This window comes from Cottoperca gobio, chromosome 13 (assembly GCF_900634415.1).
Source record: "Cottoperca gobio chromosome 13, fCotGob3.1, whole genome shotgun sequence".
NCBI classification, from domain to species: Eukaryota; Metazoa; Chordata; class Actinopteri; order Perciformes; family Bovichtidae; genus Cottoperca; species Cottoperca gobio.
This window is the reverse complement of record NC_041367.1, coordinates 4057549-4080144: the sequence shown is the minus strand read 5'-3', so window position 1 is coordinate 4080144 and position 22596 is coordinate 4057549. Positions and strand designations below refer to the sequence as shown.

The 22596-nt window shown below is 43.9% G+C and overlaps 1 protein-coding gene across 1 annotated transcript in view; it reads right to left on the bottom strand.

Moving 5' to 3' along the window:
* Positions 1-22556, bottom strand: part of atm (ATM serine/threonine kinase) — a 23706-nt gene extending 1150 nt beyond the window's left edge. Inside the window, 63 exon segments of the mRNA XM_029446793.1 lie at positions 6-151; positions 371-434; positions 820-934; positions 1181-1267; positions 1950-2115; positions 2494-2643; positions 2857-2973; positions 3762-3902; positions 4551-4633; positions 4765-4903; positions 5104-5244; positions 5321-5446; positions 5536-5743; positions 5849-6066; positions 7089-7208; positions 7471-7641; positions 8732-8966; positions 9102-9221; positions 9313-9417; positions 9526-9674; positions 9755-9857; positions 9935-10023; positions 10723-10831; positions 11072-11230; positions 11383-11488; positions 11573-11747; positions 11902-12078; positions 12201-12342; positions 12431-12602; positions 12696-12791; positions 12889-13021; positions 13167-13325; positions 13667-13841; positions 13934-14133; positions 14262-14388; positions 14504-14619; positions 14734-14977; positions 15066-15241; positions 15454-15624; positions 15709-15826; positions 15946-16082; positions 16452-16527; positions 16659-16814; positions 16898-16977; positions 17059-17252; positions 17351-17537; positions 17647-17736; positions 17847-17987; positions 18068-18199; positions 18275-18509; positions 18602-18633; positions 18635-18704; positions 18956-19159; positions 19249-19620; positions 19850-20022; positions 20117-20286; positions 20491-20729; positions 20831-20996; positions 21093-21257; positions 21421-21566; positions 21926-22044; positions 22181-22310; positions 22418-22556. Of these exon segments, the coding sequence (XP_029302653.1) occupies positions 6-151; positions 371-434; positions 820-934; positions 1181-1267; positions 1950-2115; positions 2494-2643; positions 2857-2973; positions 3762-3902; positions 4551-4633; positions 4765-4903; positions 5104-5244; positions 5321-5446; positions 5536-5743; positions 5849-6066; positions 7089-7208; positions 7471-7641; positions 8732-8966; positions 9102-9221; positions 9313-9417; positions 9526-9674; positions 9755-9857; positions 9935-10023; positions 10723-10831; positions 11072-11230; positions 11383-11488; positions 11573-11747; positions 11902-12078; positions 12201-12342; positions 12431-12602; positions 12696-12791; positions 12889-13021; positions 13167-13325; positions 13667-13841; positions 13934-14133; positions 14262-14388; positions 14504-14619; positions 14734-14977; positions 15066-15241; positions 15454-15624; positions 15709-15826; positions 15946-16082; positions 16452-16527; positions 16659-16814; positions 16898-16977; positions 17059-17252; positions 17351-17537; positions 17647-17736; positions 17847-17987; positions 18068-18199; positions 18275-18509; positions 18602-18633; positions 18635-18704; positions 18956-19159; positions 19249-19620; positions 19850-20022; positions 20117-20286; positions 20491-20729; positions 20831-20996; positions 21093-21257; positions 21421-21566; positions 21926-22044; positions 22181-22252 (9104 nt within the window). The 5' untranslated portion in view covers positions 22253-22310; positions 22418-22556.
* Positions 22557-22596: the final 40 nt, after the last annotated feature.

The window sequence follows — 22596 nt, the reverse complement described above, 5'->3', positions numbered from 1 at the left end:
AGCACCTGGATTTACGGTGGTTGTTGACGTCGTCTCCCCCCCCCATGGTGGAGCCGAGCGTTGCGTTGAGCTCCTGCTGCTCATCATGCTGCAGGTAGAAGGCCTTCAATGGGTTCATGGTCCAGTCGAACAAAGGGTCGTACAGCAGCACCTGAACAACACACACACACACACACACACACACACACACACACACACACACACACACACACACACACACACACACACACACACACACACACACACACACACACACACACACACACACACGGCAGGCTTTACACCAACTTCAGACTTCTAGTAGTTAGTTAGTTGGGAGGCATTACGGCGTTTGTGTGTCATGTGTGGGGGAGTCGTCCCGTGATCTTACCTCTACGATAGTCAGCAGAGCTTCTTGAGAGTTCCTCATCACCTCAATAGTCTTCTCACAACATCTGACCAGAGAAAACAGGTGAAGTTCATTCAATTTCTTTATTTATCAGGGTGTCTTTGAAGGCACCACGAACCAGAATCTTCTTTAAAAATCCACGGTGGTTCCTAAATCCAGACTTAAGTCCTTGTGTTTGACCTTCCCACACCATATGTTGTATTGTTTTGATGATGTCATGTTTTGGATCTTTGTTTTAGTAGCCGAAACTAATCTTAAAATGTTTGGTGTGTTTTGGAAAATAAGAGCAATGTGAACTTTGTAGTTTATTTGTAATTAAGTTTGTAACGTGCATCAATGTTTACCTCAGAACTATGATGGAAAGAAAACTTTGTCAGGCTCGACTTCCAGTCCTGGTTGATAAATATGTAATGAAACTTTGTCCTCCTCACCTCCTGAAAACCCCCTCCACTCCAGTGACGCCCATCCCGTCCACGATGTCTCTGGAGAGTCTGAAGGGCACGGTCTCGGGGGTGGGGAGGATCTTCCCCTGCTCAAAGGCCACACCTGCACACCACAAGGAGAAGTGTCAGGATGCATGTTGCACCATGAGCTCACAATGTCTTTGAATTTAGAGCTTTAAAGAGTTTTCTGCATTTTATAACAAGAGTTATGATTTCATTAATTATCAAATCAAAAAATGCACTTGGATCAACTTCTTCTAGTCAGCTGATGTTTACACTGCCTCACCTTTTCTCAGGTGGAGAGGAAGTAAACCTTCTGTGTTTACAAACACAAAACTAATAGTTTTACCTAAATCGATGTGCACCAGTTCAGCCGTCTGCTCATCAACCAGAATATTCTGGATGTGTCTGTCGCCGAGCCCGACAATGTAGCCGACTGTAGACACGAAACAGAAAGGGTGGTTTGAATTAAAAATATAGTTTCTCCAGAGGAAGTCAATTTCACTCAACTTTATTTACCTATTACATATTTACATACACATTATGTAAATGAGTGTGAAGTAGCATTAAAAATAGTATAAAATAGCATAAATAAATAGTATAAAATAGCAGAATTAAAATAGAAAAATAGCAGAATTAAAATATAAAAATAGCAAAATTAAAATAGTATAAAATAGCAGAATTAAAATATAAAAATAGCAGAATTAAAATATAAAATAGCAGAATTAAAATATAAAAATAGCAGAATTAAAATATAAAATAGCAGAATTAAAATATAAAAATAGCAGAATTAGAATAGTATAAAATAGCAGAATTAGAATATAAAATAGCAGAATTAAAATAGTATAAAATAGCAGAATTAAAATAGTATAAAATAGCAGAATCAAAATATAAAAATAGCAGAATTAGAATAGTATAAACTAGCAGAATTAGAATATAAAATAGCAGAATTAGAATAGTATAAAATAGCAGAATTAAAATATAAAATAGCAGAATTAAAATAGTATAAAATAGCAGAATTAAAATAGTATAAAATAACATTGGAAGCCATGCCTAGTTTCCCTATCTGTGCCGTACTTAATGAAAGACGTGGGGTGAACACTTAGTTCTGTCCGTACCTATAGACGAGGTGGCCACGCTGCGAGTGTAAGCCAGCTGTTTCTCCATCCACACCGCGGGGTCCAGGAATCGTTCCATGCAGAAATACCTGAAGACCGGCGTGAAGCTCTTGCACACCTCGCTGTAGGCCTGGAGCTTCTCATCAAACGCCAGCTTCTGAGCATCCTATTAAAAACAGCACAAGAGGCATTATTACAGAAGAATATCCTAACTGCTTGCACTAAACTCATGCCGGTGTCCTAATCTATGTCAGACCTTCTATCTTATCTTAAGTGACATCCTAACTGCTATCATGGATGAACCTTTGTGATCTGTGCAGCCCCTGAGCGAGCCCCAGGCCTCCCTGCAGGCCTCTCAGAGCCGGACTCAGCACAGCGATCAAAGGAAAAGTCTTGGCAGCTTCATTCTGGATGAATAGTGCAATTTAAACATCCGTTTAGAAATCAATTCAAATACGAAGACTGAAAAAGATTGGAACAAACAACAAAGAAATCCCTCAGTATGTGCACGACTGTGCTGCATCTGAATATGCCGGAGCAGTACCATCATCTTCTTGCGGCAGACGAGGTTGGTGGGGTCCCGGGGTCTGAAGCGTTTGTGGGCTCCTTTACTGGGATCAATCAGAAACTCCCCAATAGGCACCGTGCCAGAACACCACTCCAACACACCGCTGCGCTGGGAGAACGGCACCACCTGGGGTGAAGTAGACAGAAATCAGTTGATGCAAGCGTAAGTGGGTTTTAAAAAAAACCTGCCTTGATGCAATTACTGGTCGATGACACGAAGATCACAGAGAATATGCAGCAGAAGAACAATCCATCTCTGAATTACTATTCTCTTTGAATATAATAGCAACGGTTTAAATACAAGATCAAGTGAAACAAATGATTAAATATTGAGTGTGACCTTGTATCGTCTGATGTTGAGTTTCCTCTTGCGAGTGTCTGTGTTGCGCTGCAGCAGCATGGAGCACATGCTGAAGACCTGCTGCATCACCGCATCCTGCCGCAGGTCGTCCCGGCCCTGTTCACACCCAGAGGGCAAAGTCATTGGAGAACATACAGTGGAGAACATACAGTGGAGAACATACAGTGGAGAACATACAGTGGAGAACATTCAGTGTACCACAGGAGCTAAGTGTGAGCCTCAGTTAAATACTGTGTTCCACAACTATAACAAAGGAAATGTCTGTTTTTCATCACTTTCTAAAGCCTGTAAAATATCAGTGATTTTTCAAGATTGAGCAACTACAAGACATTCAGTTAGTGTCAAATGTGAGATAAATATAATGTACAGCGGTTGTATGAGTCTCACGTGATGAACAAATGTTCTCCATGCGACAGAAAAAACAGGAAGTTAAAGATCAGAAAAGCTGCTATTTCACCATGACATGATGAAGTGGTAAATTATTAGTCTTTAAGTGGCTGAGAAGTGTTCCCGCAAACACACACACACACACACACAGTAATCTAACACACTTTGTATTTGTCCTGGTACAAAAACAAGATGAATCATTGCTAAACTGACGTGGAAAAGAACTGAGGTTAAAAGTGAGTATGTTCCCCGTCAGGGCCGGTCAGACTTTGATCACACGTGACAGCAGCTTGAGCTTCAAAGAGAGCGGATTTGTTTAGTCGAGAAAACACACACACACACACACACACACACACACACACACACACACACACAGCCGACAGAAAGAAAAGTCTTTGCACATGTTCGCAACGTAAACTCAGCCTCACCTACGAAGGAGAATCAAAAGCAAACGACTTCAAACACTTTGAGACGCTCCCCCTCAGAGCGTCGCTCACCTTGACCAGCTGTCTCCTGCTCTTGCCGTCAGAGCCGACACAGTCGATGATCTTGGGCAGGTTGACTCCTCCGGCGAGGCGATACTGGGGCATGAAGGATCTGACGGTCACCAGGTTGTCATAGCAACCAGAGGGATCCACCTATTTGCATGAAACAACTTTTTGTTATCTCACAACACACCTGCTCAAAGATATTGTCCTGACTGTCAAATATTTTAATGTACATGGCGTTTCATTGGTCTGGAGGAGTTAGGGTTAGAAGAGAAAGAAGAAAAAGAAGAAAAAGAAGAAGAAGAAAAAAAAGAAAAAAAAGAAGAAAAAAAAGAAGAAAAAAAAAAAAAAAGAAGAAAAAGAAGAAAAAAGAAAAGAAAAAAAAAGAAGAAAAAGAAGGAAAAAAAGGAAAAGAAAAAAAAAAAGAAGAAGAAAAAGAAGAAGAAGAAAAAGAACAACCACAACACTGATTTGATATCACAATAAGTAAATAATTATTCCAAATTATTCATTATCATTATTCAGTTATTCACTGACAACACTCGAGCAGCTTCAACACAAAATCAAACATCTTTGTTTTCTCACATGAACATAAAGAAACAAATAAACCCACTGGATTATCAGCCAAATACTCTCCAATAGGTAAACAAATTAAATCCATCTCTTATTTCAGTGGATCGTCCCACCTCCATCATGTTTGTAAAACTTAATAGGAACATCCGTAAATATTTAAGTAAGTGTTTTCAGGAATTACATCTCTAAAATTATTCGCGATAATGAAAGTTTAGAAGGTTTCACCTTGATCTCCATTGTGGGGATGGCAACCTCTTCCAGGTCTTTGATTTGCATGATGGGCTGATCAGCTGGGATGGGAAGAGCCTCTAAAAGAAACACACTTAGGGGTCAGAAAAGAGAGAACTAACTGCTGAAGTACGTAGCATCGGGATAAACGTTGGAACTTCTCGAGGACAGAAATCCTTGAAATGTACGTCACTGTGCTGCGACTACTCACTCTTCTCAGTCTTGTGCCTGCTGACGTCCATGTAAGCCAGAGTGATGTAGGCGTCACACAGACGCTCGATCCCTCGGATCATCTCGCGTCTTTTTCCCCTGATCGTACCGATGATCTTCCGGGCCACATCTGAACGCTCCTGCATGAGAAACAGTTACTTGTTTAAAGAGCTCTGCAGAGTTCATTAGGGAAGGTGACTTTAGGAGCCCCACTCGTCTACTTTTCTTTGTATTCTTACTTCAAGGATATTCAAGGATATTCAAGGATATTCAAGGATGTTCAAGGATGTTCAAGGATGTTCAAGTAACACATGAAACGGAGAATTATCTATTGACCCACCAGGTCAAATGATGAGGGCTGCTGTGGAACGCTCTTGGACTGCCGGGTCTTGCAAAAGTTCTCATCTTTGTTGGCGTTCACAAGGGCGAGGATGATGAAGAGTGTGTGGTGAGGGTGCTCCATAGACGCTCTGCAGATCAGCTGTGACGAGAGAAAACAATTAATTTCCTTCGTCAAGCAGAAATCTTGTGTTGATATACTTGTGTATTTGCATTACGTCGCTGAGGACATCGTGGAAGCCTGTATCCTCAGTGATGCCCGTTGCCATCTTGGTTCCCATGCGAGCAGCCAGCTGATACATGAGAGGCAGAAACTTGTAGGAAGGAATCTGCTTCACCCCTTTCTGGAAGACAGAATAAGTGACATTTAAAAGCACTGAGCTTCCATCTTCCAGAGCGGCTTTTCAAGTGTCTTCTAGTGTCTTCCACTAACCTTCATCATGACGTTCACGACCTTAACGTTGGCATTCTCCAGCCAGAGTGAAGCCAGGCGAAACACCCAGGTGTCGTGCTGCTCACCTTGCTCCAGACACTGGATGTAATTCTCCACCGCCTTACACAGGAAGCGCTGTCTGTCTGCCTGCAGGTTGGACAGGGCCTTCTCATCCAGCTCCAGCTCTCTCTGCACCGTTATTGTGTATCTGTGAAGTCACGAGAGGAGGAACATTGATCTATTTAGACATCTAAAATGAGCATTTTGTTTATTTATGTCAAATCTTTCAACAAGTCCTTGACAGAGCACAGACCTGTTGGACGTCACTTTACGCTCCCTCATCAAGTCCACCTCTTCTTTGGCCTTCTCCAGCAGCGCCTGCTTGTTCTCAAACTCAGAGGAGTTCATGTATTTGTCGATGCTCTGGTACTGAGCGTCAGAGAAGCGGGCCAGAGACAGGAAGGCCTCGGTCCGCTGACTCTGCAGCCTGGAGTCCTGAACTCCCGATTCCTCCTTGATCACCTCCACTGCCTGAAAGAAAGGACTCGTTCAACTGGAAGCACTTAGAAATATCTCGACAGAACGGGTTAGTTGGGTGGAAAGGTATAGAGGCACACACGCGTATGAATAATTTAATCTTGTCCATATGAACCTGCCGTAGCCCGAGGACATAAAGAGTTTGCAGAAGTTTAATATTTATGTCTTTGAGCCGACTCAGAATTTATCTGCACATAAATAATTAAATGTACGGATGTGTGTGTGTGTGTACAGATGTGTGTGTGTACGGATGTGTGTGTGTGTACAGATGTGTGTGTGTGTACGGATGTGTGTGTACGGATGTGTGTGTGTGTGTGTGTGTGTACGGATGTGTGTGTGTGTGTACGGATGTGTGTGTGTGTGTGTGTGTACGGATGTGTGTGTGTGTACAGATGTGTGTGTGTGTACAGATGTGTGTGTGTGTGTGTACGGATGTGTGTGTGTACGGATGTGTGTGTACAGATGTGTGTGTGTGTACAGATGTGTGTGTGTGTGTACAGATGTGTGTGTGTGTGTGTACGGATGTGTGTGTGTGTACGGATGTGTGTGTACAGATGTGTGTGTGTGTGTGTACGGATGTGTGTGTGTGTACAGATGTGTGTGTGTGTGTGTGTGTGTACGGATGTGTGTGTGTGTACGGATGTGTGTGTACGGATGTGTGTGTGTGTACAGATGTGTGTGTGTGTACAGATGTGTGTGTGTGTGTACAGATGTGTGTGTGTGTGTGTACGGATGTGTGTGTGTGTACAGATGTGTGTGTGTGTGTGTGTGTGTACGGATGTGTGTGTGTGTACGGATGTGTGTGTACGGATGTGTGTGTGTGTACAGATGTGTGTGTACAGATGTGTGTGTAGTTCAGGGTGTATAAAGATACTAGATATTTTGAGAGATATTAGTTTGACAAAAAAGCTTTTGGCAGAAAATAGAGTGTGAACGAGCGTTTCTTTATATTTTCCTTTGAAACACAACAAGGCTCGCCAGCGAAGACGGCCCTTTATCTTCTGGCTTCCTCTTACCCTCTCCAGGTAATTCTCCAGGATTACTCCAGGGTTTTCCAGGCAAGTCTCAGCCAGCCAGTTACCACACAGCCTGAGGCACTCGGTGTAGACCGGGGCCAGAGCAGGACTCATGTTCACCTGGCCGTCAACATACAGAACACAGAGAACAGTTTGATGCGTGAGGATAAAGATGGCGTTGTTTAGAAACTGCTCGGTCTTAGTGTGCTACAGAAACACACAACATGAATATAAAACAGCATAACGTGACGACTCATCATTCCTTTGCTAGTAGCAGACAGAAGCATGACTGTAGTAAATATGGTAACACCTTTTTATAATAACAAAGCTTTCAATCCTCAAAAGATGTCAGACATGTTTTAAAGCTGTGTTCGTGTCGCACCTTTCCTTCGAGGTTGTGTATCATCTGTCTCAGCAGACCGAGGGCCAGACCCTGCTCTCCCTTTACCCAGAACACCTGGGCTTCCTCCAGTCGCCATGACAACACAGGGGACGACGTCCAGGACCCTCCACCACTGTGCTGCTTCATCTGGAAGACCGCCCGCTCTGCCAGCTGGACAAGAATCACAACACGGTCAGTATTTTGTAGTAATTTAAACATGTAAGTGTATATATATTACATATATATATATTACATATATATATATATCTATCTATCTATCTATCTATCTATCTATCTATCTATCTATCTATCTATTATCTATCGAATTAGATGATAAGTATAGAGAGATAATAGAGATAGAGAAGCGATAGAGAGAGATAGAGATAGATATATATAAGATTGATATATATTCAGGTAAAGAAGATAAGTAAGAATATAGAGATAGACAAGATGAGTAGGACATAGATATAGATCTCGATATCGATGCGATCAGCGACGAGCGATCGATCTATCTATCTATCTATCTATCTATCTATCTATCTATCTATCTATCTATCTATCTATCTATCTATCTACTAGATAAATTATATATATATATATATATATATTATAATATAATATGTATATAATATATATTATATATATATCTATATATATATAATATATATATCTATATATTATATATATCTCTATCTCTCTATATATATATATATATATATATATGTATATATTACACCATATATATATGTAATATATATATATATATGATAATATATTAATATATATAGTAATATATTAGATAGAATAGTAGATATATTTTATATAAGATGAGATGGGGATATTAATGAATATATATATATATTAAGATTCGAGAGATAATATATATATATCGATCTAGCGATATATAGAGAGATATCTATATATATATATAGATATAGATAGAGATAGAGTAGAGATATATGATAGTAGATAATATAAATATTGATATATATATATATAGTAGAGATATATATATATATAGAGATATAGATATATATATATGTAAAATATAAAATAGATATTATATCTATACGGATATCTATATATATATAGATATAAAATATATAATATATAATATGTTCTAGAGTAGATATATATATAATTTAAATATATTAAATATATATAATATATTATATCAAATATATATATTAATTTGTTTATACACACACACACACACACACACACACAACACCACACACACACACACACACACACACTCTACCTGTGTATTCCCAGCCTTGCGAGCCAGCTGGCAGAGCTCCATGAGGTGGTCAGTGAGCACAGAGCTGAGGTACTGGGCGCTGTCGGGGTCTCCCACCCTGGACATCAGGGTGTGCTGGGCCACAGAGCGGACAGTCAGAATGGGCTCCACCAAAGCAAAGTCACTGTCAGCGAGCAGCTGGGAGTGCTGCCGCCACTGGCTGCACACCTCCCTCAGAGTCACATCTGAGAAGGGCCTGATGGAAACAGTACATAAAACATATATTTATTAGTTAACATCGTTATGGTGAATTCCTTTGGCCACGATAATCGTGCAGTGAGAATCAGATATCATGACAGCCCTATTACAAATGTTGGATTACTTATGTCACCTAGAAAACAGCTGTTTCACACTCTCCAGCTCCCTGATGCTCTGCAGGTTCCTGAGAGCCGGGTACAGGGAAGACACAGCCTCCAGACTGCCTCTGCACAGCTCCTCCACATCTGCTCTCCTGCACAAACACACAAGCACAGAGATGGGGGAATTATTTCACAAGTGGAGACCTGAAGTAGAGTTGAAAGTCCATGAGATGTCTCATATACCTGGCCTGTTTCATAGTTTCATCAAATATGGAGAAGTCTTTGTCCCTCAGGGCTTGCAGGGAACAAAACACTGATTCATGGAAGCCGGGTTTGGATTTCTCACTCCTGATACAACAAAGTGGATTTGGAGGAGAAAAAGTGAGTTTTAAGTGAGACATTGCCTCTGACTCTCTGACGGGTTTGTGTTTTGTGAAGCAGCCGGCCGGCTCTCACCTCTCCGACAGCTCACAGTCCCACTGCGTGTTCCTCCAGGCGGCCTGGAAGCGGAGCTCTCTGAGCTCGGCTCCCCACTCCACCCCCTCACTCTCCAGACCCCTCATGTAGGTGGCAAGGATGCTGCTCAAACCAAAGTTCTGCAGGCCCTGTTGGTGCAAACATTACCAGTGAAGAGGCTGCATTACACTGCATTATTATCTAATTGCATTTTCTTTCATTACTTCACCTCCACAATTCCCACTTGTCGCGTGACCTCAGGCAGCGTGGAGTGAAGGTCGTATGAAGTCAGGGCCTTCCCCCACATCGCCTCGTGTTCATAGGTTCGAATCCTATTAAAATCAATCAAACTTTATTTGTATGGCACCTTTCATACAAGTTAACATGTGTGAGCAGACTTGTTGGTTACCGTGTCAGTGGACTGGTCATCGTCTCGCCGCTGCAGCCGTACAGACTATCAGGCTCCCCGATGCTGCGATACACCTCAATCAGCAGCTCCTACAAAGACGCAAGAGGACGAATGAGTGGAAATTATTATTTAATATACATGACATAATGACATAATGACATTTCAATTGTTGTTTCCAAGGTTAATGTGTCACATTGATCATCAACATAAATTAAACTTAAAACCAATTATACAGCCAAGAATGATTTTAGACATTCACTTATATTATTGTTGTATTGTATTAGTTTTATATTATTGTATTATTATTATTATTATTATTATTATTATTATTATATTATTGTAAAATTATATTTTATTTTTATTTTATTAATTTCTTATTTTATTTTTATTTTATTAATTTCTTATTTTATTTTTATTTTATTTGTTAAATGTTATTTTGTTAATTAATTTGTAAAATATAATTATATTTATCTAGTTTTTATTTCATGCTGTTTTACTGCTATTACTGTTGTTATAGCTCTTAAATGTATTTAATTACATAATTAAATACATGTCGAAACATTGGTAAATTATTTATTTTAAATTGCATTGTGGGTAAGAGCATGTTTAGCTTTGGTGAAGCATATTTGTCACATGTTTTGAAGTTCAACTGGACTTTGTGTAATAAACAATCTAACTTTAACTGTTTCAGGGGAACTTTTTCTTACGAATACTTCAAGGAGAAATCTGAATTAAAATAACTTTGTATTGGGAATTTAGAAAACTAAATTGTTACATGAAGAACTCGCCTGCAGGCTGATATTTGTGTCTTCCACGCTCTTCTCAGTCAGGCTGGAGATCGTGAGGTTCTGGCTGTTCCCTTCAAAATTGATCTTCCGTGTGGCTCTGGTCTTGGTTCTGCAGATTTGGTAAATACATGGATAAAAAAGACGAATTGGACAAAAAAAAAAATGCAAATTATTGTGATTATTACCCAGATTAAAGAAATAGTACAACTGCAAAAAAATAAATAAACAAATTGTTTATGAAAAATACAAATGTAACATTTAATATGTATGAAAATAAATATGTGTTAAATCGGATACATAGAAAGGATTACGTAATCAGATTACAAAAAATAAATCCATCCTTGCATACCTTCGACTTTCCTCCATGTTAGCTTTGATTTTATCCACATAGATCTCAGTGTACAGCAGAGCGGTGAAATGTGCGGAGCAGGACTGAGCCGCTTTGGCCACCTCCAGGTAGTTCAGCTCCAGCCAGAAGTTTGAGTCGCACACGGTGCCACAGGAGTTGCTGGAAGAAGGATACACAGTGTTTACTTCAGAGACACTTTACATTAAGACACATCAGTTTGCCAGTTTGCCAGAGAAAGCAGGTCCTAATAGAAGACGCAGAGCCGCTGAACATTTACTTTAATTGAAACATGTTTGATTACAATAACAAACCTATCAGCTTCCAGTGGTCTCTGTTGGTGTCTCAGATAGTCAACCACAGCGAGCATGGTGCGCAGAGAGGTCTTGTCGTACAAGCCCTGGCTGGCAGCATCTGACTCTGTGAAGAATAATAAAGTATACAGACTGCTGAATAGGAGTAGACAGGAGACAGATTATCATTATTATTTGTCATCAAACTAACCGACAGAGCTGAGAGGTGTGGCCGAGCGACCGGAGGCCTGAGCGCTTCTGGAACAAAAGCTGAAGAAGTCCTGAATGTGGGAGGAGAGCAACTCCCTCCATGAACCACGAGCGTCATCCAGAAGGATGGAGTGAATGATGAGGGGCAGGAGCCTCTGGCAGCAGTCCACCCTCGCCTGGAGACAGACGGAGGAAACAAGGTGCGGTGGTCAGATCTGGAGCTCTGGACATGCTCTAAAGTAATGAATCTACATCCCTCCCATTCTGCTCATATGTATGTTGAGGCCGTCCAGTTATGAAGGGTAAGAGTTCCTAAGAGAACTTCCTCACCAGACACAGCGGTCGTGAGAGCAGCAGAGCTTCACTGCTGACCCCTCCGCTGTCGAGCAGGGCGGTGCACAGAGTCTTCAGCCAGGCCTCGTGGCCGCCCGCCTGGGGAATCCAAACCTCCGGACACCCCAGCTTCTCCCTGGCCTCCGAACTCTCCTCTGCACTCACAGCTGCCACCTAATCAGGTACGACAGTCGGTAGTAAACGGGCGTTAACATGTGCATACACGAAAACACATTAACATTGTTAATTGGTATGAATACATCCTGTGAACACGACACACAAACACCTTAACTCACCGTCTTCTTGGCCTTTCTAAAGGGATTGAGGTAGGCCAGCATGGGGTCTCTGCTGTCTCTGTGTTGCTCCCAGAAGTCGACTCCCGACTGAGTGGCGAGGATGTTCTTCACACACCGAGCGGCTGCCTGCCTCACCTCAATGCTAGCAGACACAGAGCACAGCAAATATAAAAACACAAACCGCTCGCATAGCCGTACTTTTGATGACTGAGATGTAGGATTCAGCGTACCGCTGTTGAGTGAGCGCGTCGTTCATGCAGTTGAGGATGATGTAAAGACACTGTGACTCTGTGGAGGTGAAGAGAGAAACAGCCTTTTCATAGAGGGGGTCTCTGCCGTGAAGCAGGGCGATGGTGGAGAAATCCACAGGCCCCAGTTCTCCCAGACAGCTGCCTGCTGCCTCTGCAGGAACAGATGTGTGTTTGTAAAGATTAATGTGTCCAGATATGGCAGCGAACACAGCCGCCGTACAATTCATTTCATTTCATTTCATACCTAGGATGTCGGCTCCTCCCGGGTGGTTGGCCGCTAGCTTACAGAGCTGCAGCAGACTGAGCACCAGCTTCACCAGCACACTGTCAGTGGGTTCAGCTACACGGAGGGTTAAGAGAGAGAAGCAGCTCATTAGACATTTAACACGCCACAACTTTGTTATGCATTGGCCATTTTTAGTCATCTGGCATCGCACCATGGCACTCTTTGAGCAGCTCTCTGATCTGGCCCTTATTGTCATGCAGCTGTCGGGTCAGCTCCTTCAGACCCTCCAGTCTGGTCAGAGGTAAGGAGTCACATGACGTCACTGACAGGAAGTGGACTATCTCCTATAAAAAGGGAAACATGGACGATGTAGGTCAGCAATCATATTCAGGATTGTTCATTTTCATTGACAGCTATGACATTTCCACCTGAAGAATCAGAGCTGCATGCATTACAACAAATACTCATGTTACAAATACAGGCCGTTACCTGTCTCAGTGTAAAGGTCCCAGTGTTATATTTGAGCTTGTGCTGTACAGACCGCAGCTCTCTGAATTCAGGAAGGTCAGGAAAAGGCTCCAACCTGCTGATGGCTCCTTTTAACTTCTGTTGATTTTCTATCACGAGAAACTGCAACAGACTGAGCAGCTGGAGGAACACAGAGGAGAAGCAGAACGTGTGGGGCTTACAGACGCTGATCTCTCTCTCAAACAGTGCAACATGCAAAACAAGAAGTATAAATACTGGAAACATTTTTAAATGATTTATCAAATAAGTAGCAACCAGTGTGTCTGGATGCAAAAGTCCCATATTGTACAGTGAATGTTTATTCACGAACCAGAATGTCATCTGTGCAGGAAGTGGAACATACGTGCACGTGGCAGTTTCACATAATGCATGTCTTCTTGAATGCATAATAAATTAAATACATATAATCTATATTAAATCTGCAAACTTTCAATACAGAAAACTCTTGAATGGACTTTTACCTGCTGTGAGATGACGGGCCTGCTGGTCACCTGAGCTGTGAGAGTCCCAACAATGACCTGTAGGTGGCAGTCCAGAGCATCGTCACAGAACTGCAAAGCTGCCCGACACACAGAGGTCAGCAGGTCGCAGCACAGATAGAGGCTTCGGTTAGAAACCTCATCACACTGAACTGGTCTGAGGATGAGAGGAACACAAACTGCTCTCACTTTTGTCAGGGAAGACAGGACAGTGAGGGGTTTGTGTCTACACAGCATGTGCGCCCCAACCTGCTGTTGATATGGTGGATGAGTGTGTAGATGATGTCTCTGAGGACGAAGGCCCAGGCTCCTCCCAGGCCGTCCTTCACCTCTCTGAGCAGCAGGTTGACGAACAGGTGATACATGAGGAGGATGCGATGACGTTCATAGCTGTTTGTCGTCTCTGCTGCTCTTTCACACACAGCCAGCAGAATCCTCTGGATGGAAATCTACAGCACGAAGAAGGGACGACAATCACGGCAATATTATAGAAGAGCGGAGAAAACAAAAAGGCAGTGACACGGGTTATAAACAGGCAAAATGTTGATCAATTTAAAGACATTTGGGGATAACTCACCGGAGTTTTTGACAGAATGGCTACTAAAGACTTGTGGTTTGCACTGTGGCACTTGCTGAGGTAGTCCAGTGTCGCTTTAATGACATAAGAGCTGAAGTGTGGTGGGTTTGGTACAGGGTCCAGTTCCCTAAGAGGCAGTAAACACATATTTTGTCATACGTTTTCAAATTTAGATTGATGGAAAGACAAACCTTTATTCACACCGAGGGTGAAAAATCATGGTCGAATGTAACTTCCATTACCCTGTAAAGCACTGCAGGTCTCCTCTATCCCCTTCACCTCCACTTCCTTCATACAGAGTCATCAGCAGTTCCACCACGATGTCCGGCAGGTTACTGCGGATCAGGTTGTCAATTTCCTGCGGACACATTCACAAACATGGGGACAGACTTTAATTACCAGATCTTAACATCTTACGCGGCACACGCTGTCATACCTCATATGTAGGCTGATGTTAAACAGCTGCGTTTACCTGTTTGCCCAGACAGTTGGCGTCTTTGAGCAGCTCGTACACTTTGTGGGCTTTCTCTCGCTGCTGTGCGACCTGCGAATCCTGGCCGGACAAGGCAAAGGACGGCAGGATGTTCACCATGATCTTAGGGAAGCAGTTGGCCAATAACTCTTTCCAGTCCTTCTCAAGATACCGGCCGATGGACTTCACCTGCTCGAAGTCATCCAGGAAGACCAGGTGGGGGATTAACACCTGGTAGGAAGAGCTTCAAGGGGACACAAGACAAGTCGATTATCCACCCTTCCTCCATCGCGCTTTACATCATGTACGATCAGATAAGATAAGTTCCTCACTTATAGAAATCTTTGACTGTGTCGTGGTCTAGGAGGGTGTAGGGGAAAGATCCAAGAGTGTAGCGATCGTCAGACTGTCTCTGCGCGAGCCACTCGGCGACCAAGTAGTTGAGGTGAGAACTGACAAATGTTTTCACGCTCCTGTAGCCCAGCGCTCCGGATACACTGCACAACATCTGTGAGAAGCAGACAGAAGCGCTTCGTCTCACTCGGCTCTTTAGTTGTTTTACAGGGCCAATCTTTTTATTTGTTTTTTGGTTAGGCTTAAAAAAAAAGGCTCAAACTAATACAAAAGCTCACTCAAGTTTAAGATTAGTGATGCAAAGCAACCTTCACAGACACTACAGGACATATACAGCTGTATACACACAGGGCCCTGAATCGTTACCTTTTTGATGAGCTGTTCCTCTATGTTGTTCTCCTTGTAGGACTGGAAGAGGGCAAACAGAGACTGTTTTTCACAGACTGGGCTGCAACACATCACAACAGACAGACTCTTCAGCAGGGTGGCCTTGCGGTTGAACGACTCGTCCCGCTGGTCCTCTGAAGCGCTGCTTCTCTGCACGTGATCACACAGACACGAGAAGCATTAGGAAAGTCAAACAGAGGCGGGAAACATACGTGTGTCACCCAGTGAACTTACTGGGAGCTTCATTCCTTCCTGAGCCTTCAGGTAAACGTTCTCAAAAGCCGCCTGCTGGTGTTTAAGCGGCAGCATGTTCCTCTTATCAGGATGCTCTGGTCTCATCTCCAGAAACAACCTGGAGATGCAGCAGAGTGGTGACAATCAGACCTGTGATTTATCATGCTGAGATTTAAAAATGTATATCTTCCTATAAAATGTATTCAGATGAATCATCAGCCCGCGGCTGCAGCGCACCTCTCCACTGACATGGCTACCAGCATGCGGACTTGGTGGTGGGCATCTGCGAGGTGAGACGGGAGGATGACAGACACCGGCTGATCTTCCTCTTCGTCAGGCCCTCTTAACACTGCCCACTTACAGCACGGGTCGGCCTGTCAGAGGGGGGAGAAGTCAACCAGAGGGGCTGCTAACAGACTCAATACATTGACATTTAACTGAAACATAGAGAGGATGCACAGAATAGTGCAGAACATCTAAAAGCTTTTTCTCCCAAATCAGGAAACACCTGCAAAGATCTAAGTGTGCAGAAATCTCTTTTATCACATACATTATTATATTCTGACTCGAAAACACAATAAACAAGATCTGAAATGTATAAATGTGCTCCCTCAAGATGTACTAAGTGTCTGGCTTCAACTCATTCAGAATGAGATGTAAAGATAGAACTGCTATTGTTCACGGTTGCACAGATACATACAATAGCTTGCATTAGTATTCTCTAATCCTCTGTGAGAGCTCACCTCCAGCAGAGCAACCAGACATCTCACTAGAGCAGCTCGTACAGCGGCCATGCATTTCCCCTTTTGGCTCAGAACACTGAAACGCAGCAGAGTAATTGAGTTAGCGTCAGAAACTGAAGCACTTATAGAATGCAGACAGATTATGACTCAGACTGGACATAATCTCGTATAGGCCAGCCCTGCATCTGTGCAAAATATGCTGCTAACCAGAATGCAGACACAACTTGCAGCAGAGATCCCTGAACATGTTTCATCTCCTCCGGCATGTGGCGAGTTCTCCCGAGGCTCATGACGGAGGGTAACAAACCCAGCAGTACGGCGGCACAGATCTCTTGGTCCTGACGGTACAGAGAACACAGGTCCCTGCGCACAAAGCACAACAAACATACGTTAAAACACAAGATGTGTTCACTGATGCATTGTAAATCACGGAAAGGTTTCCCTACGCTAGAGGGCGGAGCAGGGAATCAAATTCCTCCGGAGAGAGCGAGTCCTCGGCAGGAAGCTTCTTCAACAGGACCAGATACTGGAAGAGAACCAGATATTAACATCAGCTGAATCGTCATTTCCAGGACAGCCATGACTCTCCACAGCAGCTGCTACCCACCATGTTGAAGTGCAGAGCTTTGTTGAAGTCCATCTGCTCCACCAGCAGCAGCAGCCGGCTCCGCACCTCCTGCGGCTTGAAAAGCAGACCGTGCACGGGCTGGATGCAGCCGCACTGACACAGGAACTCCAGAACTGCAAGGAGAGCCAGGTCCTGCTGGGCCAGCTGATCGTCTGCTAACAGACTCTTTGCACCTGACGGAGGACAGAAGAACCAGGATTATTTGACCTGTTGGCCACTGAGATCATCCCAGGACAGGCACTGATGTACAGAGCGAGTGGTCCCATCCTACCTGGCCCACAGGAAGCGTCAGTGTTGTCTCCCTGCCGTCTCTGAGTCTCATTGGCGCTGCTGTGGGACTCTTCGCCCTCGTCAAACAGGTCTATGTCGTCCCCTTGTTGAGTTCTGGTCACGTCCCAATCATCATCCATATGATCGTCTTCATCCACAACACGGACTCTCTTGGAAACACTGCTCAACTGAGACGAGGAAGTAATTCAGCGGGTCAGCTCTGTGTCATCTCTTAATCCTCAATCTGCTCTTTACTTTATACACACACACACACACACACACACACAAGTCCCGTACCAACAGTTTGCAGATCTCAGCCAGTTCATTGAAGAGACCAGCCGGCAGAATCATAACGAACAGACTGGAGGAGATGGGACAAACTTTATCCTGCAGAAGAAGGACAAGATATTTATCAAAAGAAACGGCCTCTTGGACACTTTGAATGTGCGAGAGGCTGGATGAAGCTAAAAGCTGCATCATTTCAACATTATGCGTACCCTCACGGCGGAGGCTTTTGTTTTTCTGCTGGCTGACTGCGAGCAGAGCTTCATGACAGATCTCAGCGCGGTCATGGTCCCTTCCTCGGTCATCTTCACTTTCACACTAGAAACAAAACCGCTGAAGTCCTGGGCGAGGGCCTGGTAACAGAACAACATTATATACGAGAGGCTGGGAAGATAAATCAGAAAGATGCAATGACAAATGTACTGCACGATACCTTTGCTTTAGTAAAGAGCTGCGACCTGCAGGCGTCCTCCTCAGTCATGAACCCAGTGGACACGTAACCCTCCAGAACCCCAGTGAGCAGACTGAAGCAGCGCACCAGACACTCTGGAGGGGTCGACTGAGACTGTGGGAGGGGGAACCAGAATAAATGCCAGTTTGTCAATGTGACAACTACACAGACGCAATAACTTCCACTCACATCAGGAGAGAAGCAGTTGAGCAGGTTGTCAGCCACACAAAGCAGGGATTGCTCCAACTTCTTTCGGAGGCAGGGGACGGCAGATAATTGGCCGTCAGTTGAGGCCGTCGTCACGGACTCATCAGTCTCTCGCGTCGATGATGGCAGCGTGTTGAAGCTGAACTGCAGGTAGAGCCTCTCGATCTCTTCCAGGTTGTCTTTGGCACTGGATGAAGTTTGTTCTTGAAAAAAGGCACTTTAAAAAGGAATAAAGAAGAGATTGACTCGGTCATATCTGTGATGTTGGTACTCTGCAACACTGTGTGTGTGTGAGATCATTTCCCTCACCTCTCTACTCCTTCAGGACCCAGCAGAAACTTTCAGGCCAGTTCTCGTGTCTTTCAAGGTCAGGGAGACCAGGATGTTGGATATTAGATTGTAAGGAAAGTCTCTGCACACAAGATCATAATAAAAGAGAATTAAAAAATATAAAGTGTATAGAGTGTAATTCATGCTTGTGGATTATACTTTCTGTTTCTGTACATGCAGCACAAAGTGGAAGTACTGGAAAACAATCTGAAACAGGAGCGTGCCATCATTTAAATACGACAGTAAATAGTCTCCAGGTATTACAGTGTTACAGCATTAAATAATAAAGTACAAGAATCCACAGTTGCCATTGAAAACCAAAACAGCGCCAACCTGCAAATGATGGGGTGAGGTCTGGAGCTTTCCTCCATCTCATCGCTCTGATCGCTCATCAGCAGCCAGGCTATGAGGGTCTCCTTCAGGTTAGGTGATGAAGATCCTTCTGTGAGCCCCACAAAGTCGCAGCCTGAGCTCGAGGTGATGCTTTTAGGGGCTGAACACTTTAGCAGGGCCTGGGCTAGACAGAGAGCAGCACCCCTGTGGATAGAGAGAAGAACTCGTTTATGATATTGGAATATTTTCAGTATTAACAAAGTTAACGTTGTACGTATGTGGCGGAGACTCACTGAGACGGTTTACATGCTGATCCAGAGAAGAGCGTCCAGAATTCTCTGTCCATATTGATGAGTCCACCGTGGACAATAGAGCTCAGCAGGTCCAGGCTGAACGCCTCCGCCTGGGGTGAGCTGACGCCTCGCAGTGCCAGGGCCCACACCCGGCCCCACAGCCGGTCCAGCTCCGTCCTGTGGACATTGGCCCTTTCCGGGTAGCGGGCCTGGCACCGGGCAAACTCCCGCAGAGAGCGCAGCACGTACGGCCCCCTCTCTCCTCTCCGCTGCTCTGCCAGGAGCTGGTGCAACACTGACAGCAGCGGCACCAGCTCCTGGCCGGGCACCATGGACGGGTACTTCGAGGTGAGCACTGCAGTGATCTGCAGCCTGAGAGGAGGAAGGAGGGTTTAAATGTCTTTACATGATCATTCATCCTGAGTGGGGAAACTACTTTGTGGGGTTTTCTACCACAGGGTAGGCACGCGAGTAATTCAAGGTAACATGAGGCGAGTAATTGATCTACAAATGGTCATTTTGAGGGTGAAGTATTCCTTTAAGAGGCCGTACTAACTACTAAGTACTAACTACTAACTAAAGTGTATTGTGATTTTCATACCATGGTATGACATCAAAGTCATTAAGCTGAGGCTGCAGATGGTCCCGCAGGACGTCCCAGCCCAGTTCGATGCGCCGTCGCTTGCTGGCTGCTCCACGGGTGGGACTGCCCATGTGGGGGCCTCTGAGGGAGGTCACCTCCAAGATATGGACGTCATTGTCATCACTGAACAGCTACACGCGGGACACACAAGACGCAGGAAATAACCATTTCAAGACCGACATCGTTTTCTATAGAAGTTAAATTGCTGAGCCTGATGTGTATTACCTGATGACAGATGTCAGCTGTGAGCTCAATGAGGTTGTCTTTGACAGCTATGTGTCGTGTCCCGGTGACGTACTTCCCTCTGCTGCCTAAATGGCTAATTTCTCTGATTAAGGCGTTGTACAGGTTGTACAGCAGACTTCGCCACCTGGTCCAGTCCTCAGCATGAGCACCTGAAACATGAGTGATTGGTTGTTGCTTTAGAGTCATACATGTGCTTTAAGATGCGTCAGTTCATCACCTTTAAACCTTTCAAAAGAGACAACATGTCGCCAGTCAAGCGAACCCCAAGTTCAGCCATTGCTAGTGGTGAGTAAAATCAGTATATGGAACTACACACAACCCACAATAAAGCCTGACTGAGAAGACCACTCTACCTGTGTCCTGTGTCTTGGCTCCTTTGGGATGGTGAACACAAATCTGCAGGTTAAAGAACTCCACAATCTCCTCTTTGAGAGTCGCACTGGGCCTCATGTCCTCCCAGACATACAGCAGAGAAGACAGAAGCTCTTCTCCCAGGTGACACACCCTCATCCGGCAGTTCATGGCCACGGATCTCAAGAAGATGTTGAGAGCCGAGACGAGGTGCACCAAAACAGTCAAGTGTTTCTCCTGCCTAACGGGGTCACAGGATTTGGAACAATAAAACAATAAGTTCATCTAGGATCTTCAAAATCGCACCAAAGCCGTGTTGAGCGGAGTTATCAAAGTGTTCACCTTGCATTTAGAAGAGCTTTGGAGAAGAAGCTGAACAGAGTGCTGTTGAATCCTTCAGTCTGCATGCAGCAGCCCTGCACCACCGTGTGGATCACTCTGCTCACCAGGACACGGTTGATGGACTTGGATGAAGTGTTGAACAAGCCACAGTACACGTCCAGAAGATCTGAGGATAAACCAACGAGATTCAGTAAACGGAAGGCACAATACTGTGTAGTGCAGAAGACAAGATATATGTCATTTAAATGAACATCCCACTTACTGAGCCACTGATGGGGAGGGATGTCACACCAGTACTTGCGGACAGACAGGATGTCCTTTACAAGGAGGCTGCTATAATCCTCTCCATAGGCTGAACAGCTGTGTGAGTTCTGCAGGACCTCCATCACATGTTTCAGCATCTCACTGCACTTGAGACGAGGCCCGCCTGCAGAGAAAGAGACACAACGCAACTGGCAGTCCCAACAATATGTTCAACTGCTTTGCTGTTTTTCTACTCGGATGAATGAGTGAGGTGACGTAACAAAAGTTATTATTCAAATATGCAAATAATAATCTACAACTGGATCTCTCAAAGACATGGTTCTTACGTTTGTTTGCGTAGCGAATGAAGTATTTGATCAAGCTGCACATTTCAGCCATCTTCTTCTGCCGTGTGGCCAGAGTAGTCGCAGTAACGTTTGGTTTACTTGATTGAATGCTTTCTGTCTCCTTCTGGACATAACGCTGCAGAAATCTGAGATGGGGGTAAAAAAATCAAGGCCAATGACGGATAACACAAGCTAATAAAACCAAAGCTCTTGAATAAGCACAAGTTGCATCTTGCAGTATCTTGCGCAACATGAAATGAGCTGGAATAAATCAGAAACTCTACAAATCAGCAGGTACTTGTTTGTGAGTGATGCAATAAAACAAAAGTGAAACTCAACTAATAACATCGAAACAAACCAGGCCTGTTGTCCTGGAAGGCAGTGCACAAATAAAATGAACACCAAGGTTGCAAGTTAGCATTAAAATCACACCGAAGCAAGGACATTACTGGTGTTATACTATATAACTGTATATGCACATGTACAAAAGGCACATTCAGATTACTTGAAAACAGCATCCCATGTGAGTTGCTTGGAGCCTTTAGCTTTAGATCCAGAGGTACGATCCAACTCCTGCACAACCTCTGGTCTTCGAAGGAGCCGTCTGAAGCATTCAGATTCTTTCTGGAGACATGAAGAGAGGACACTGTCAAAGTGTAGGATTTATGCAGCACTTAAAACTTGGCTACAGTAAGGCTGTAAGAAGTGCAATACATATCATTTCATTGTTTAAATGCAGTTTATATGCAGGTGTGTTTACCTTCCTCTCTGTAACTTTGTCACTCTCCAGCCCCCTGCAGCAGAGCATGAGCTCATGAAGAGCCAGGCTCATTGTGCTTCACAGTAGATCAGTGCACAGAATTCATCAATGTAGAGTAGACAACTTCTACCTGCAAGGGCAGGATGTTGACAACATTATGCATACACAACAAACACTTAGCTCTCTTCTCCAAAGCACTAATGACAAACTATTATCATGACATGACAGTTTACCTACCTTCCAGTTAACCTAAATGCACCAAATCTCTCTATATTCAGCCTAACCTTGAAGACGAGCTACTTTCTCAGCACATTCTGTTTAATGCTACGTTGCTCCTCTGGTCGCATGCTGTTGTGTTACATTCCTGACAACTTTCCCATCTTGACGTGCGTTAACGGAAAACACGCACGCAGGAA